At 41.8% G+C, this 15,624-nt stretch overlaps 1 protein-coding gene across 2 annotated transcripts in view; it reads left to right on the top strand.

The window, feature by feature from the left end:
* LOC135237141 (sodium-coupled neutral amino acid transporter 3-like) overlaps positions 1 to 15,109 on the top strand; it is a 29,066-nt gene extending 13,957 nt beyond the window's left edge. The window contains exons 4-16 of one of the 2 annotated variants that reach the window (XM_064303941.1): positions 654 to 769; positions 6,647 to 6,720; positions 7,005 to 7,097; positions 7,421 to 7,502; positions 8,247 to 8,329; positions 8,864 to 8,922; positions 9,066 to 9,176; positions 9,640 to 9,719; positions 10,392 to 10,492; positions 11,360 to 11,484; positions 11,995 to 12,139; positions 12,597 to 12,700; positions 13,141 to 15,109. In XM_064303941.1, coding sequence (XP_064160011.1) covers positions 654 to 769; positions 6,647 to 6,720; positions 7,005 to 7,097; positions 7,421 to 7,502; positions 8,247 to 8,329; positions 8,864 to 8,922; positions 9,066 to 9,176; positions 9,640 to 9,719; positions 10,392 to 10,492; positions 11,360 to 11,484; positions 11,995 to 12,139; positions 12,597 to 12,700; positions 13,141 to 13,245 — 1,278 coding nt within the window. In that variant the 3' untranslated portion in view covers positions 13,246 to 15,109. Of the gene's footprint in view, positions 1 to 653; positions 770 to 6,646; positions 6,721 to 7,004; positions 7,098 to 7,420; positions 7,503 to 8,246; positions 8,330 to 8,863; positions 8,923 to 9,065; positions 9,177 to 9,639; positions 9,720 to 10,391; positions 10,493 to 11,359; positions 11,485 to 11,994; positions 12,140 to 12,596; positions 12,737 to 13,140 lie in introns of those variants that run through there. The other variant, XM_064303940.1, reaches the window with a different exon arrangement.
* The last annotated feature ends 515 nt before the right edge of the window (positions 15,110 to 15,624 follow it).

The following is a 15,624-nucleotide window of genomic DNA, read 5'->3' as shown; positions in this document are numbered from 1 at the left end:
CCCAAATGTCAGACTCCTTCCATAAGGCCCAATGTGCTTATCACATGCTGGTATTATGGAAGTAAACAGAGTGTGCAACCCTTTTTTCTTTTTAAGTTTTACTTGCATGTCCTTCTGGTCTGCACCTCGCTAAAACAAGGTGTGCGTTTTCTTTTTCACTTTTGATTATGGGAACTTTACCATACAATTGGTTAGGTAAATGTTACCATGTTCTGGAATGTTTTTCTTTTTTGTTGTGCGTGTGAACGTTTTGCCGTTTTTTACATTTATTTTTGAAATAATTTTTCACCCTGTTGAAGAATGTCCAACTGTATTTGTAGAGCTGTGTCATTGCCACAAAATAGGCACTCTGTGCTGTAAATACGGAACCAGAGATTTCACCATTATTTTCACAACTAGACTTACAGGCTAGTCAACAACTTTCTGGGGATACTGCAGCAATACAACAGCCCTACAGATGTGATCAGGCCCCCCCAAAACTGGGAGAAAATAAAAAATAGGAAATTACCCTACACTATCCAGAGCTGACAGATTTATCTCTCTCTCTCTGTCTCTCTGTCTCTGTCTCTCTCTCTCTCTCTGTCTCTGTCTCTCTCTCTCTCTCTCTCTCTCTCTCTCTCTGTGTCTCTATCTCTCTCTCTCACTCACTGCAGTTCGAGGGAAAGACCTCTTTTGGGATGTCTGTCTTCAACCTCAGCAATGCCATCATGGGGAGTGGAATTCTGGGATTGGCATATGCCATGTCCAACACTGGCATCATCCTCTTCCTGTAAGAGTCCCAGGTTCCTGCGTTAGCCCCCCCGCACACACAAGGACCCACACGCAGGGATAAATGCAATGTGCTAGTTAGTCAGTTCTGCCAATGGGTTGCTTACACTAAGGACTTTTGTATTCATAACTAACTTACAGTCACAGAAGCATTCTAGTGATTTGCTTGTTGACAAAAGTGCCTATAATTTCTCATGAAATACATTCACTACATTGCAAAGGTGAAGTGTATCATTGACTATAATTAGGAGTGGTCAAACTGGAAATAAATATGCTCTTCAAGGTTTCTTTGTGGCATAACTGGTTCAACTTGCACATAACATGTCGCTAATTGTTTGTTAATGACCTGCTATTCACTGGTTTCACTATGTCATGTCCTGTAATTGGTGTATTTGAGGTCTTACAGTCAGGGCTATTTAGTGTAAGTTAGCTTTGTGTTATTATTAGTGTGAGTTAACAATGTGCTAATTTTGTGTGATTTAACTTTATGTTTCTTTAGTGTAAGTCAACTATGCCTTTCTTCAGCGTGAGTTAGCTACATATATATTTACTTTGAGTTAGCTACATGCTTATTTAGTGTGTTAACTACGTGTATATTTGATGTGATTAAGCTGGGCTTCTGTAGCGTCCCTGTGATTTCTTCATGTGAGTTAACCACATGCTTATTTTGGCTTTGTGGTTATTTACTAAAGTGTTCAGTGGATAATGTCCAGCATGTGTAGTTGAAATGGGACCATGGAAACATGGGTACAGTACAGCCATTCGTTCAGGGGAGGGGGGCCTCATTGTTTCTTGCGTTCCCAAGCTGATGAAGGTCGTAGGCTCACTGGAGGGCAGACGTTGCGTGTTGTTACTGCACTCTCTGTAGTGCTGTGTGGGCATCACTATCCAGCTAACCCAATAAGGACGTTAAATCCTTGTCGTATTAGTATTATTATCTTTAGCCTGGGGAAAGCTCAAGTAAGGTCTTTTTTTCTTGATTTTGCTGAGTCACAGATGCATGTATTAAATTCTTTCCTCGAGAAACCCGCGAAAAGTGTGTGAATGCGATCTGGAGAAGTTTACTATGTACCTGGAAAGCTGCGGTTTAGGGGAGTGGTTAAAAAAGAAAGCCCCATTGTGAAAAGTTGCCACAACATTGCTATTCCCTACAACAAAATCTAAAAATCTTAATAGATTACTTGCTACATTGCGAACTGGTGATTCAAGGGAATTTTAAAAGTAGTGAATCAAGTAATAAATGCGCTTGAACATTAAATGAACGTACATAGCCTTTATGTAAGGCTAGGTTGTTGCCAAAATATATGTACGTGTCACAGCATGCCTTACTATGAAAACCCTGGCTTTGCTGTGCAACTGCGCTGTATGGTATGCACTGTGTTATTTGGTTCGACTGATTGCAGCTGTTCTGTGTGGACTTACTAATTGCATAATTTTAAATTATGAAATGAGTGGAGAGGTAATTTAGCTCCATTAGACTGGGGCCATATTCATCTCCCACCAGAAGATGCGAGGGAGGAACATATTTTAGTGGAATTATTTTGCGTTATAATGTGTAAATTGTAAAATAGCAGCAATAGTATTTCCATAAATAATGTTCCATGAGTAGCGTACTGAAGGTCATTTATTTAGTTTAATGCATGCACATGTTTGCAGTTAAACTATCATGGAAAAAGTACAGTTATCCAGTCAGACATTTACAGTCATCTCCAAAATTATTGGTGCCCTTGAAAAAGTTGAGCAAAATAGGCTGTACAAAATAGCACTGGTAATGAGCTTTGCCCAAAAATGGGAATGATCAAAGATCCCCCCCAATATGTTGAACATATACACAAATCTTATAAAAACTCTAAAGAAGATTAGTCTTATCCTGCTTTATAAAGTACTGAAAACAGGGGTGCCAATACATTTGACACCTCTCTTTTGTAAATAAAAATATTGCTTGTTTAAAAAGCTTTTCTCTGAGCAGTTGCGTTAGTAGGAAAGAATACTATTTCTCAATTTTTTGAGGAGACAATATAACTCATCTCCGGTGCTTAGCATGGTTTGGTAGCAGTGCTCACATTGGATCATTAAAGACTTGCGATACGGGGAGGGGGATGTTTTACTGAGATTTGCACTCCCTGTGAGGTGCTTGGGTGGATGGGATATCATCCAGGGCAATTAGCCAGTAATCCTCCACTGGCCTGCTTTCTGTGGCTGGTCGTGACTCAGCACGAGGTGGGGAAATGGAGTCTTAGTGTCCGAGCAGACCTGGCCTGCGTGTGGCAGCAGACCTTTATGTGCTGTAACAGAGGCCATCCAGGGATGCAGGCAGGAAATGGCACGGGCTGTACTGTGCTCTAGGGTCACCCCTAACCAAACCGTGTGTGTTTTTAAAATCTTGCAGTGACGTGAAGAAGATGGACATTCTCCAGTACAGTAATGCGGAGTGTCTGCTCTCTGCCAGTTTTATTATGCACATCCCAGTTAATTACCATCAAGCTTAGAATTGATACAATTTCCGTTCCGTTGTGCCACGTGAACTTTTCTGTGGCTACTGTATTTGCCTCAGTAAAGCGACAATGTACCGTAAGAGGAACAAGCAGGTAAAAACTAAATAAATTATAAATATGTATTTTTTAAATCTGTCAGAGAAAATAATATTTTATTATTTATATATCCCCACAAGGCTACGTAATATCCAATAGAGAAAGGAGAAGTTGGTCTTGACTTATTGCAGAAGCTTAGTTTGCAAACAGTTAATATTTGACAATAGTATCATTATCATATTGAGAACACCCCTCTACTTTGCGATCTCATAATGAGGTGTGTGCTTGTTGATCTCATGATGAGGCATGACTTGTTATGGGCTGTCAGCTGAACCAAAAAATGTCATTTAAATATTGTATTCAAACAAATAGCAGCAGTTACAGATTATATTCAGATTATTTTTGCAGAAGTATACAAAGGCAAAGGAAACTAACATTCCACTGAAAGTTTTCACATGAATCATTCACAGATGATGACTTAACAGAAAGCATGCTTTACTTGAACAGACGTGGCAGGCATGCTCAGGTTTTTCTGTTTTAGTTATGCAATGATAAGGAACCTCTGGCAGCCTGACAGTTCTCACCATACGAGAGAACTCTTGTCAAATGATAGTGCCACTTCCTTTCCATACATCATCTTCTCTTGAAATCATTTTTACATTCGCTTTATTTACAGGCTGTAACACTTGGGTTGTAGCTCATTGTACAGGTTTTATGTGTCCTTTTGGGGGAGTGGGTCCTTGAAAAGTGCTTGAAATGACGCATGTGACTGTGGGAATCCTGTCACTGCATATTCTCCAACCGCTCTATAAAGTGACAACCAGCCTGTGCTGTGAGATCTGCTACAGTGATGCACTTACTATCTTTCTACAGTATAAATTCCACAGTGTCCTTTGCTCTCCTCAGTGCGTCCCAAACAGGCCTTGTGGCCACTCCCCCAGCAACTTGGGGTCCAATTAGAAAGCTGCATCACTCCAGATTCAATTTATTCCCAATATGGTTAAAAAATTAGTGTTTGTTTTGAATTGGATGTATTTATAGCAGCAGTTCAGGGAATCTTGGGAGATGCGTTAGCCAGCCAAACATTTGTCAGTAGGACTGGTGGTACGAGTCTCTAATCTCTGTTTCACCAATTGTGATCACAGCTGGGGAAAGCTGTGCAATTCTGCTGCCCCTTAATGCAGTCTGCAACCTTTCTACAGTCTGTTTTAGGAGATTTTTAAAAAATGTTATTTTTATGTTACATCTTATCCAGATTTCCCTTGATTTTATTGTATTGTATTAGTCTATCTTTGTCTTTTACCAAATATAGCTTAGCATGTCATTTTATGAATTCATTGAATATGCACACTCAGACTGTGGAGCACAAGGGAAAAAGTCAAGACTAAACAAGATCATTAAAGATATCATATACGATATATACTGTATCATGGGACATATATTATATAAAGTATATAATAATAAGTATACGTCAGACTGGGCTCTGAAGGGCTCTTAAAGGGGGAAGAGAGCTTGATTCGATGAACGATGAAAACAAAGTTGTGTGTGTTTGTGTAAGTTTGTTTATGTGTGTATGTGTGGATGGAACACAGAGATGGAACACTGTGCTGTAGAAGCTGCTGTCTTTCAGATGAGAAGTTAAACCCAGATCCTGTCATTAAAGAATCTGTGGCACTTTCCAAAAGAGTAGGAGGTTGTAGTCCTGGCAAAATCCCCAAGCAAGCCCTCTCGGCCTCCCACCAGATCATCATGCCCTAATTTAACTTGCTCAATGACCCTCCTCCCTCTCTGCCTCAGCTGATTCTTTTGGCACAAAATGACTGGTTTCATGCTGGTGGGTGCTCCACATTGGTTAGGGAAGGGAGTCCCCCCCCCCCACTTTACTGAGAGAAAAAATACTGCATAACTGTAGTTCATTATTATTTTATTTAGAAGCTTGTATTTTAACAGGATTTTATTCCCTTATATAACAGCCCTGGCTGCTTTGGTGGTACGCAGTGTGTGTGTGTGTGTGTGTGGGGTTGGGGGGGGGTAACTTTAGGACAAAGCACCTCTGAGCTGGATGCGTGTGGAGGGTGGGGGGATTGGAAAGACAGAGTGTGCCTAAATCAGATTTGAGGCGTTAAAAATAGCAGGGAGCCGGCAAATCAAACGCAGGCGTGATACCAGCTCTGTTCCCTCCTTCTGCTGTCCTGCGCATAAGGGGATTATGGGATTGGGTTGTGTTTCAGCCTCAGGAGCGCAGGGAGATTACCCTGCAGCGAGTGGACCAGACCCTCTTCCTGAATAACTGTCTCAGTGTGTGTCACACACGCTCACCCTTATTGTGTGCGCCTACGTCTTCGCCAAATAAAAACACTGCATTAGGCTCAGAATGCCCTGCCTTGGGAGGGAGGATGGATCTGTGCCCTTGCGTCAGCAGGTCAACGGGCTTTGGCATAATTGGTTATGTAGCAGCATGGGCCAGCGGTCAGAAGTGTTTCATACAGTCAGCACTCTGTGTTAAATGCTCACAAATGCTGTGCTGGTTTCCTTACTGATTTCACCTCCAGGGTAAGCCATTCAGGTCGGTCAGCTGGGAACTCAGTTCTCATCTGCAGTGGCAGCCTGTGGAATCCAAGTGGGAAAGGAATGCGAAGAATTGCCTAGCCAATCAGATGTAGGGAATGATTGGAGAGCCAGGTTCTGTGGAGAGTTATTCCCAGGACTCAGGGTTTAAAACCACTATTCTTTCGACAAGTACTATGGGGTCTTTAATTAACCCAGTGAGTCAGGAACTCAGTTTAATGTCTCATCTGAGAGATGGTGCCTCCTACAGCTGGAGCACTGAGTTTTTTTAAACAAACAAACAAAAAAAAGGTTTAGAGCTAAGACCACCTCCTACTGGCCCACCAACACCATTTCCTTCTGGAGCTTAGTTTTACCAGTACGTCTCCCATCTTGGTACTGACCTAGCCAAACCCTGCATAACTTTTTTTGTAGTTTTGTAGTTTTTCATGAGAAGGGTCCAAGGCAGTATTAGCTTTAGCAGTCTGACGTAAAGTGGTAAATGGACTGCATTTATATAGCGCTTTTATCCAAAGCGCTTTACAATTGATGCCTCTCATTCGCCAGAGCAGTTAGGGGTTAGGTGTCTTCCTCAAGGAGGCTTCGACACGCCCAGGGCGGGGTTTTAACCGGCAACCTTCCGACTGCCAGACAATCGGTATTACCTCCTGAGCTATGTCGCCCTATATGCAGGATGGATCAGGATGGTATGTGTTCTCAGCTTTGGCTGTATGAACTAAGAAATGTATGTGATAATGGGGCCAGTATGTGTGCTAACATCTGTTCTCGTGTCCCTGCAGATTCCTCTTGACATGCATTGCCATTCTGTCCGCATACTCCATTCACCTCCTGCTGAAGAGCGCAGGCGTTGTGGGTAAGCAGCATTTCACAGCTAGCCAAAAACATTTTAAAACACTTTAAGGTTACTTTGTGTGAAGTTCTGTAATGTGTTCTGGTGATTACATTTAAAAAAAATCTAATCCTGTGGTCCTATTGACAGCTGGAGAGCAGTGGTTTGGGGGGTTCTGGTATGCCTTTTTTAACTGAACGCTACAATTGGGAGAAAACTTAAAAAGCAGGAGTTCAAATTTTGTCCTAAGTATGTGGAGGACACATACAGCTTGCAAGTGTATTCAAAAATGTGTTTTGTTTGTGCAGGCATCCGCGCGTATGAGCAGCTGGGAAACCGGGCTTTCGGGCCCCCGGGCAAAGCTCTGGCAGCCGTAATCATCACCATACACAACATCGGCGGTGAGTGGCGGTGCAGTAACCAGGGCAACTGAGCGACCGGGTAGCCGGGGTACGGTAGAAACAGAAGCGTTACCAACCCCAGGGGTTAACCAGGAATTCCACATCATTCCACAGTAACTTTTCTCACACTCGAGATGGCAGCACACCGTCTGGTTACCTTCCACAGCGCTCGCTCTGAGCCCTGGAGCACACTCCTTACTCGTGGGGTACTCTCTGCAGAAACGACTGGAAACTCGCTGTCCTTTCAAAATGAGAATTAAATGAGGAAGTATTTTTTTTTCGTCTTCAGTTCCAGTGAAGACGTTGTCTTTTTTCGTCCCCAGCCATGTCCAGCTATCTCTTCATTGTGAAATATGAGCTGCCTCTTGTCATCCAGGCCTTCCTCGGGAAACAGAGCAACACTGGGTGAGTAAGCAGAAGGGAAGCCACTCGTGTTTAGAAAGCGTTAAAATGTAATTATCAGAAGCAACAAAAGTTATTTTAGTTTACAGTTACCAGCACGGTACAGTGAGATATTCACATGGAACCTGTTTTACCACATTTATTGGTCGTTGAACTGATATTTTCTGAACACAGAGCTGGACGGGTGCTTTCAATATGGGTAAAGAACCCAATCTTTCAATGCGTATGTAAACCTCAAAATGATACAAAACAGATGTACAAAGAGTTTTGCACTCAATACATAAAAGCGTTACATGGTCACTGTGAGACAGGTGGGGTGTATAAAAACTGTTAAACCCGAGGGACGTGTGTTTAGATACATGTGAGACAGGCAGGGTGTGTGACAACGGCAGCTACAGAATCACATCAACCTGAAGTCTCATCGCTATCAGTCTCATTATCCTTTGCAGTGTCGTTATCAATGTCTCATTATCAGTATCAGTCCCATTATCACTATTCATCTTTAAAAGCTGAATTAGAATTTCTGTTTAATAAGTTCTTTCCTTTCTTATTTAATTCAAATTCAACTTTGAATTTATTTGAAGAATGCTTCAGTCGACATTGTACTCTGAATTAATGGACTGAATCCTTTCTAAAATCTTTGATTGCTTTAGGGAGTTTTTTGGTTTTCAGGGATGTGTGGTGAGCTAGCTGCCTGCCTGCCTGAACTTCTGTCTGTTGATCTGATTGATTGTTCCCCGTTCCTAGAGAGTGGTTCTTAGAAGGGAATTACCTGATCATCATCGTCAGCATCGTCGTCATCCTCCCCCTTGCACTAATGAAACAGCTCGGTATGTCAGCAACGACTCTCCACTCATCTCACCTTACTCTTTCTCTGTGAGAAAACCACTTCAATCCAACACCTTCTCCCGTTTCCCCCTGCTGCTCTCTCAACTAAGTGAATGTGCTTTTCCTCGTTCTGACCGGCCATTTGAAAGTACAGTGCTGTATTACACAGCAGAATATTCTGCAGTAACATTCTGCTGTGTATGCATTTAAATCATGTACAGGCCTTTACAGACTTACACAGCTTACATTTCATTTTCAATTCGTTGACCCGGCTGGGTATCTACTAAAGCATTTCAGGTTACTTACCTGCTCAAAGGTAAAAAAGGTAGCGCCTCACTTGAGAATCAAACCTGCAGCTGTCCCATTACATTTGAAGCTGCCTAACTCGTTATTTCCTGTACTTTGAGTAGGTAAAGGTTTTAAATGCTTAATGTAAAGTGTGAAGATGCTCACACAGATGCATAGGCACACCACACATGTTAAATCACAGGTTTGGCCTGGCTGGTGGTGTGAACTCTGTGCTGTGATTTTTGCAGGTTACCTGGGGTACACCAGTGGCTTCTCCCTCACCTGCATGGTGTTCTTCCTCATCTCGGTGAGTAACCCGACTAACTGCAGGCACAATTCAGCCACGTTAGCCTAAACATACAGATTCATAAATCCTGCACTGCACTTATATGACCTTCCACCTCATGTATCTGTTCTCTCCTTCCCTTCCCCCCTTTTTCCACATCCTAGGTGATCTACAAGAAGTTCAACATTCCATGTCCATTCGACAAAATTAATGTCTCTCTCAGCCTTACGGAAGAAGACACCTGTCAGAGTGAACTTTTCACCATTAACCAACAGGTAAGCGACTTCCGGTTCCTCTGCATTACTGAGCCAATCACAGGAAGTCAGACACTGCCCCTGCTCTACCTCTGCAATACTGAGCCAATCACAGAAAGTCAGACACTAACTGCATTACTGAGCCAATCACAGAAAGTCAGACACTAACTGCATTACTGAGCCAATCACAGAAAGTCAGACACTAACTGCATTACTGAGCCAATCACAGAAAGTCAGACACTAACTGCATTACTGAGCCAATCACAGAAATTCAGACACTGCCCCTACCCCTGCATTACTAAGCCCGAATAGTTTTTAACCAGTTACATGCATCGACAGGGTGATGTTGGATGTCAAATCTCACCCATCGTGTCTTGCAGGAATCCAAATTGTTGAATGCTTGTTGTAATCCTTTGCTGGATTCAGTGCATGTTGTAGTAATCCTGCGTTTGGTAAGTGCGTTTCTGTGTCCTCCGATCTTCAGACGGCATACACCATCCCCATCCTGGCCTTTGCGTTTGTTTGCCACCCAGAGGTGCTGCCCATCTACACGGAACTGCGCAAGTGAGTGTACCATGCTCTGGAGCTCACCACAGTCACCATAGCAACACCGCACCCAGGCAATCTGGCAACCTTCACCACAAAGTGGAGTGGTCAGGTGCTGCAGTTCAACTGCACAGCATTTATGCTTTTAGTCTGGCTACAGCTAAGTACAGTGAGATAATTGGTATTCGGGAAACTGATCTAAATAGGATCCTATCTGAAATGATCGCTTCCCTGCAGGCAGTCAACAGTTTTGACCTGGACTTCATTTCATTTTCACCATTACGTACAAGTGTTTGGTTGCGAACAAAAAACTAAGGGTTACATTTATCTGTGAGTTAAGGACAAATTAAGGACAAAGTTAAATACAATTGTTGATTGAATCCAGGCATAAGAGTGTAATTGTGATACATTTTGTCCTTGTGTTTGGATGTAAAATTCTGAATGACTCTTGGAGCGGCTTGGAGAGAGGTTAAGCGTCCAGCAGTTCACTCAAAATATTTCTCGCACTCAGTCACAAATGGCAGTCGGGCATGACAACGCAGGGCATTGTGTTTAGGAATCGCGAGACTGTAAAGTGTGGCATCGCCATGTGTCAATCACCCACTCGCCATTCGTTCATATTCATTTCTCTGTGTGAATCATCAATCCCAACTGTCTGTCTGTCTGTGCCCCTCCACCCCCACCCCTCAGCCCAACCAAGAAGCGCATGCAGACGGTGGCCAACATCTCCATACTCGCCATGTTTGTCATGTACCTGCTCACTGCTATCTTTGGCTACCTCACCTTCTATGGTAAGACCATATAAGCAAGGGTGGTGGTGATGATGGTGATGATGATTATACAGATGCAACAGAAATACATAATTAGGTACTGGGGAAAAGAAAGGGAATTAAAAAGTAAAGCAGATGGCTGATTGGCAGATGAAAGGTAATGAGGTTTATGAATGATAATAATAATTGATTCCAATCTGGTGTGATGTCGCCACCTGGTGGCTGTTAACTTATTTGCGCTTCTGTCCCACCTCTGAGGAAATTGTCTGTGCTTCACTTAGAATGACACGCGGGCCAAATACATCCTCAAAATACTTTCACAAATACTTTCACTCTTCAGATGCTAAAGTTGAAATCAGTCACTTCTGAAGATGCCCGACATTCCCAGATACAAGATCCTTGGTGTAAAAAGCTTTAAAATATTTCAAATAATTATTAGACTCAGATCTGCTTGGAATTATTACAACTGTGCCTCCTATTATTTATCATTATATTCCAGAACATTTTGATCTAAGGGGACAGCTATAATGCTGTCTGTCAGTGTGCTTAAATCGATTTTGTATGCCGACATCCTGCTCTGCCATACATCATGAATGCCCTGCATTTGAACATTGATTTGGTAGGAATGGATATTGAGGCTGTCCGTTAAAATGTAGAGATAAACCAAATAAACTATCGCAGCTTGTGTGACTGGGGAAACTGTAGTGTTGATTAATGTTTGGAATTCTGGGAGCTGTAGTTTTTAACACTGGGATGGCCTCTGAGAGCTACAGTATTGAGCACTGAGGGACTTTGGGGAGGTGTAATGCTAAGCAGTGTGAATGACTGTGTGAGGTTTTGGAGAGGAGAGATGGTGTGAGTGATCCTGCTCTGTTTTGTGCCCTGCAGTGAACGTGGAGGCGGAGCTCTTGCACACCTACAGCAAGGTGGACCCCCTGGACACGCTGGTGCTCTGTGTGCGTCTTGCCGTGTTGGTGGCTGTCACCCTCACCGTGCCCGTTGTTCTGTTCCCGGTAAAACCCTTCCCTCACCCTCTTATTATGGCTGTGTATGGTGATGACTGCACATAGTAATAACTGCATAGGTTAAGATTATCATGGTAATGACTGCACATGGTTACGACTGCATGTGGTTATGACTCTTGTACTCTTCCTGGTATGCTCCCTATTAAATGGAAGCTTCTAAGTGTTCAAAACGTATCTATACATTTGTTTATCAACAGACTGATAAAACTGTATGATATCTGAATATGACTTTGAATGCAACTTATGTGTTGATATGGAAATAAGAGAGAGCACGTAAAGTAACAGAGTAAATAGAAACAAATGTTTATGTACCTATTGTAGATATTAATACTTCATATATGTTAAAAAAAAAATGTGTAAAAAAAATCATAATCTTTAAAAAAAAGAATTATGATGAAAAATTATACACAAATAAATTAATGAATCAGTCCTATCCTGTAAACTCAGTAATTGGGTGTTCTGTCCTTGCGTGACCTGTGCTGTTCCTGCTGCCCCCAGATCCGGAGGGCGGTTCTGCAGCTGCTGTTCCCAGATAAGCCATTCCACTGGGCTCGGCACATTGGCATCGCCATCTCGCTGCTCTTCATCGTCAACCTGCTCGTCATCTTTGTGCCCAACATACGCGACATCTTCGGCCTCATCGGTGAAGCCCCTGCGCCCCATTCTGCCCCCTGTCACTGTTTCTGGGTCTACTTCAAAGACCTGTCACAGAGACCCCTTAAAGGCCCTCTGAAAGAGAGTTGGCTCATTAAGGTCGATGTTGGACCTTAAGACTCCACAGAGCACGCACTTTGTGATGTGTATTTTCTATAGGTAGTTCTATTTCATTTTTCTCACATGTAAGAATGGCTTCACTTAGCCTGAATCAGAGTAGGAATCTACTAAAGAAACAGAAGCAAATGATTCTGTATGTTGTTTCAGTCTTACAACCGTCAGCCTAAGATATTCTTTCAGGGAGAATGCAAACTGCTTCCTTTTCAAGCCTGTGCGTGACCTTAGCCAAAGATGCCGCACAGCCTGCTGGGAAAGGGATTTGCATCCGTTCTAATGCCTTAATCTCTTTTCTCTCATTTTTCCCCTCCCACCCTCCCTCGCTGCAGGAGCCACTTCCGCTCCCAGCCTGATCTTCATCCTGCCCGGAATATTCTACATTCGCATCGTCCCCAGCGATGTGGAACCCTTGAAATCCCGGTCAAAGATCCAGGCAAGTCACTGTTGGAGATGATGCATATAAATGGGACACATTTTTCACAATAAACATTTGAGACTGGTATAGCTTCGGTATTACTGTGGTAGTTTCCCTCCAACAGATAAGGGAGAAACACTCATGAAATAGAGAGCTCCCTTACATACGTGTTCTAAAATCACAAGTTTGACTCTTTGGAGTCAACAATCGCTTTTTTTTGTCTTTCTTAGTTTCTCCAAATGTATTTGTACTAAGAATAAGTACAGCACTAAGTAGTAAACTTGATTGCTTCTGGTGGGTCTGCTGTGTTGGGATTAATAAAGTACTTTATATTATATTTTATTGTTCAAATGCCCGTCCCTCAGTGATGTAGAACAGTGATATATATTATGCTCTGTTATTTAGCCCTCTTTCTATCCTGGTGTTATGTTATACTCTGTTGTTGGTTTTGCCCGCAGGCTGCCTGTTTTGCCGGCCTGGGTTTTGTGTTCATGGTGATGAGCTTGTCTTTCATCGTGGTGGACTGGGTTTCTGGAGAGAGCCGGAGCGGGGGTGGGCACTGACATTCAGCGATGCCAATGCACCAAATGGAACAGGACATTTACTCTCAATCCAGCATCTGTATCCCCCCCAGTCCCCCAACACACATACACACCTATTTACCCAGTCCAGTAAACCGCCAATGTTAACACTGACTTGACACTGTCCGCATGCAGAACATACAGACTCTACTTCCTGTCTCATTCCCAGATAATTTTTCCCCCGTCCTCAGGTTAGTTTTACTGTATTGTTTATGAGAATAATGACAGTCCTGTCTCCCAGGAATCTGCAGCTCTCTTAATGTGCTGCCCTGACCAGTTGCTCTGTGCTCACGCTGAGAGGTGGGAGACAGAAGAAAAAAACTGTCAAATTCTTCTCCCAGTACATTCTTCTCCCTCACTTAACCTGCAAGGAACATATGCAAATTACTGTCAGCTGTCTGATGTGGTTGTCAGTAAATTAGAAAATTAGGTCATAAAATAATAAATAGATTATACATATATTTTATCCTGCAACTTGAAATGGAAAGATTATTTTATTCCAGTTATATTTATATTTTGCAAAAAAAAAGCAAATGTGAAATTATTTAAATTTCTCCCTCTCCCTTTTGCAAAACAAAAGTAAAACATTAGTTTTAGTCTTCGTGCCATTTATTTAATCACAATGTATATACAAACATATCAGTATGAAAAAACTGTAAGTGTTGTTTGTTATACCAGTAGGGTGGTTTACAAGAAAGCCATACATTCAGTCCTGCGAATGTAATTGGTCAGCTCTGAGCCAGCTGACGGTTTACAGTGTGTATTGGTCGATAAATGTTCCCGTGCAGTCTATGACCAAAAATTGTATGAACCTGATGAAGTATTTGTGTATTTGTTTTAATACTTTATAACTTGCATTAAGGATTAAGCTCTCCATACCCACCAGCTAGCGTGTTGGCGAGAAAGGTGTTTCCAAACTGCTATGTTGGGTAAAAACAGAATCAGGAGAATTGAGGCCAAATTCATACAGCAAGCAATTGCATTAAATAACCAAAAGATAAGCTGCGTATGAATGTAAACCTTTTCCCACCAGCCTTGTTGCATATTTATACCATATATTTTCTGTTTTTTTTTTCTTCAAAATTGTTGAATTAGCAGAAATGATGAGGCAGTTGTGTTTTTTAACAAACACTTTTATTTTGAGGTTCACTACACATATTTCCAGCAGGCAAGGTGGACTGAGTTAGGAAATGACATTAATTCTAGTCGCATGAAATAAAGCCCATGGACGTGTAGTTGTTGTTTTCTTTTTCTAAAATGTCTCCCTGGACTGTTCGCTGTCCATCATAATATCATCTTTCCCTGATTGGGGAAAAGGCGAAGGGGAAAGAGATCATTTCTTCCCTCTGTTATTAGAGAGCCAAAGAAAGAAGGGCCTATTTTACCACTGTCATAAATGGCCTTGGAGTAAGTCCATAAAATATTTTGATGTGTTCTTATATCTGTAAAAGATTATAGATTTAAAGATTTTTGCTGTCCACATGAAGTTATTTTGTATAATAATTGTAGTCTTGTCTGAGAAAAAGGCATGAAAATGGAATATTTTTAAATAATACACCCATATTTGTGTATGTTTGTACATGTGTTCACATGTGTTTATATTTCAAGAAAAAGAGTTAAAATGCACAAATTATTTGTTCCTATTTGACCAATCCAAGGACATTTTGGTGAGCATTTGAATGCTCCTTTTTGATTTGTAGTATTTATCAAGAGAGTTCCTGGGGGATACTGGCGCAAAAGTATCAAGTTCTGTTTTTTGGTCAGTTGTATCACAAAATATTTGTCAAGGTCACAGACGTGCTCTCTTTTTAAATAAAGATGAATAACTCTTTAATAAATTTAATAACTGTTGAATAATTATTTTTGTTGAACAATGCTCCATTAATTCTTTCTAGCACTGGAAATGTCCAATGCTGAGATATGTTACACCACAGCTGTCTGAGAAAAATATATGTCTTCTACACTCATTCATACAGATTTGAAGGGAAACTTCACCGAAGCAGAAGTACTACAGCCAAACAGGAAGTTGGCCATTGTTATTATACCTCAATCATACTGATTACTTTGCATTTTAGTTAACATTTTGCAGGTATACATGACCCCATACCCATTCTGGTCAGAGGTAAACTGCCCCTTGCTCTGCCCCTACATGCCAGCTGTACAGAAATTATATTTGAAACACTGTTTTGTCTGCGTCCAAATCAGCCTCCTAACTACTGTGCCCTCAAAATATTTATAGTCTGCAAAGCATACTGAGTACTGTTCAGCGCAAAGGGTTTAGTACGCAATGGGCAGTGCAATTAAGTGTGGTTCATTAAATCTGCCTCAGGATGTCTGGACGTTAACTCTGACTAGGATAGA

This window comes from Anguilla rostrata, chromosome 13, assembly GCF_018555375.3.
Source record: "Anguilla rostrata isolate EN2019 chromosome 13, ASM1855537v3, whole genome shotgun sequence".
Classification (NCBI taxonomy): domain Eukaryota; kingdom Metazoa; phylum Chordata; class Actinopteri; order Anguilliformes; family Anguillidae; genus Anguilla; species Anguilla rostrata.
This window is presented reverse-complemented; position numbering and strand designations above follow the sequence as displayed.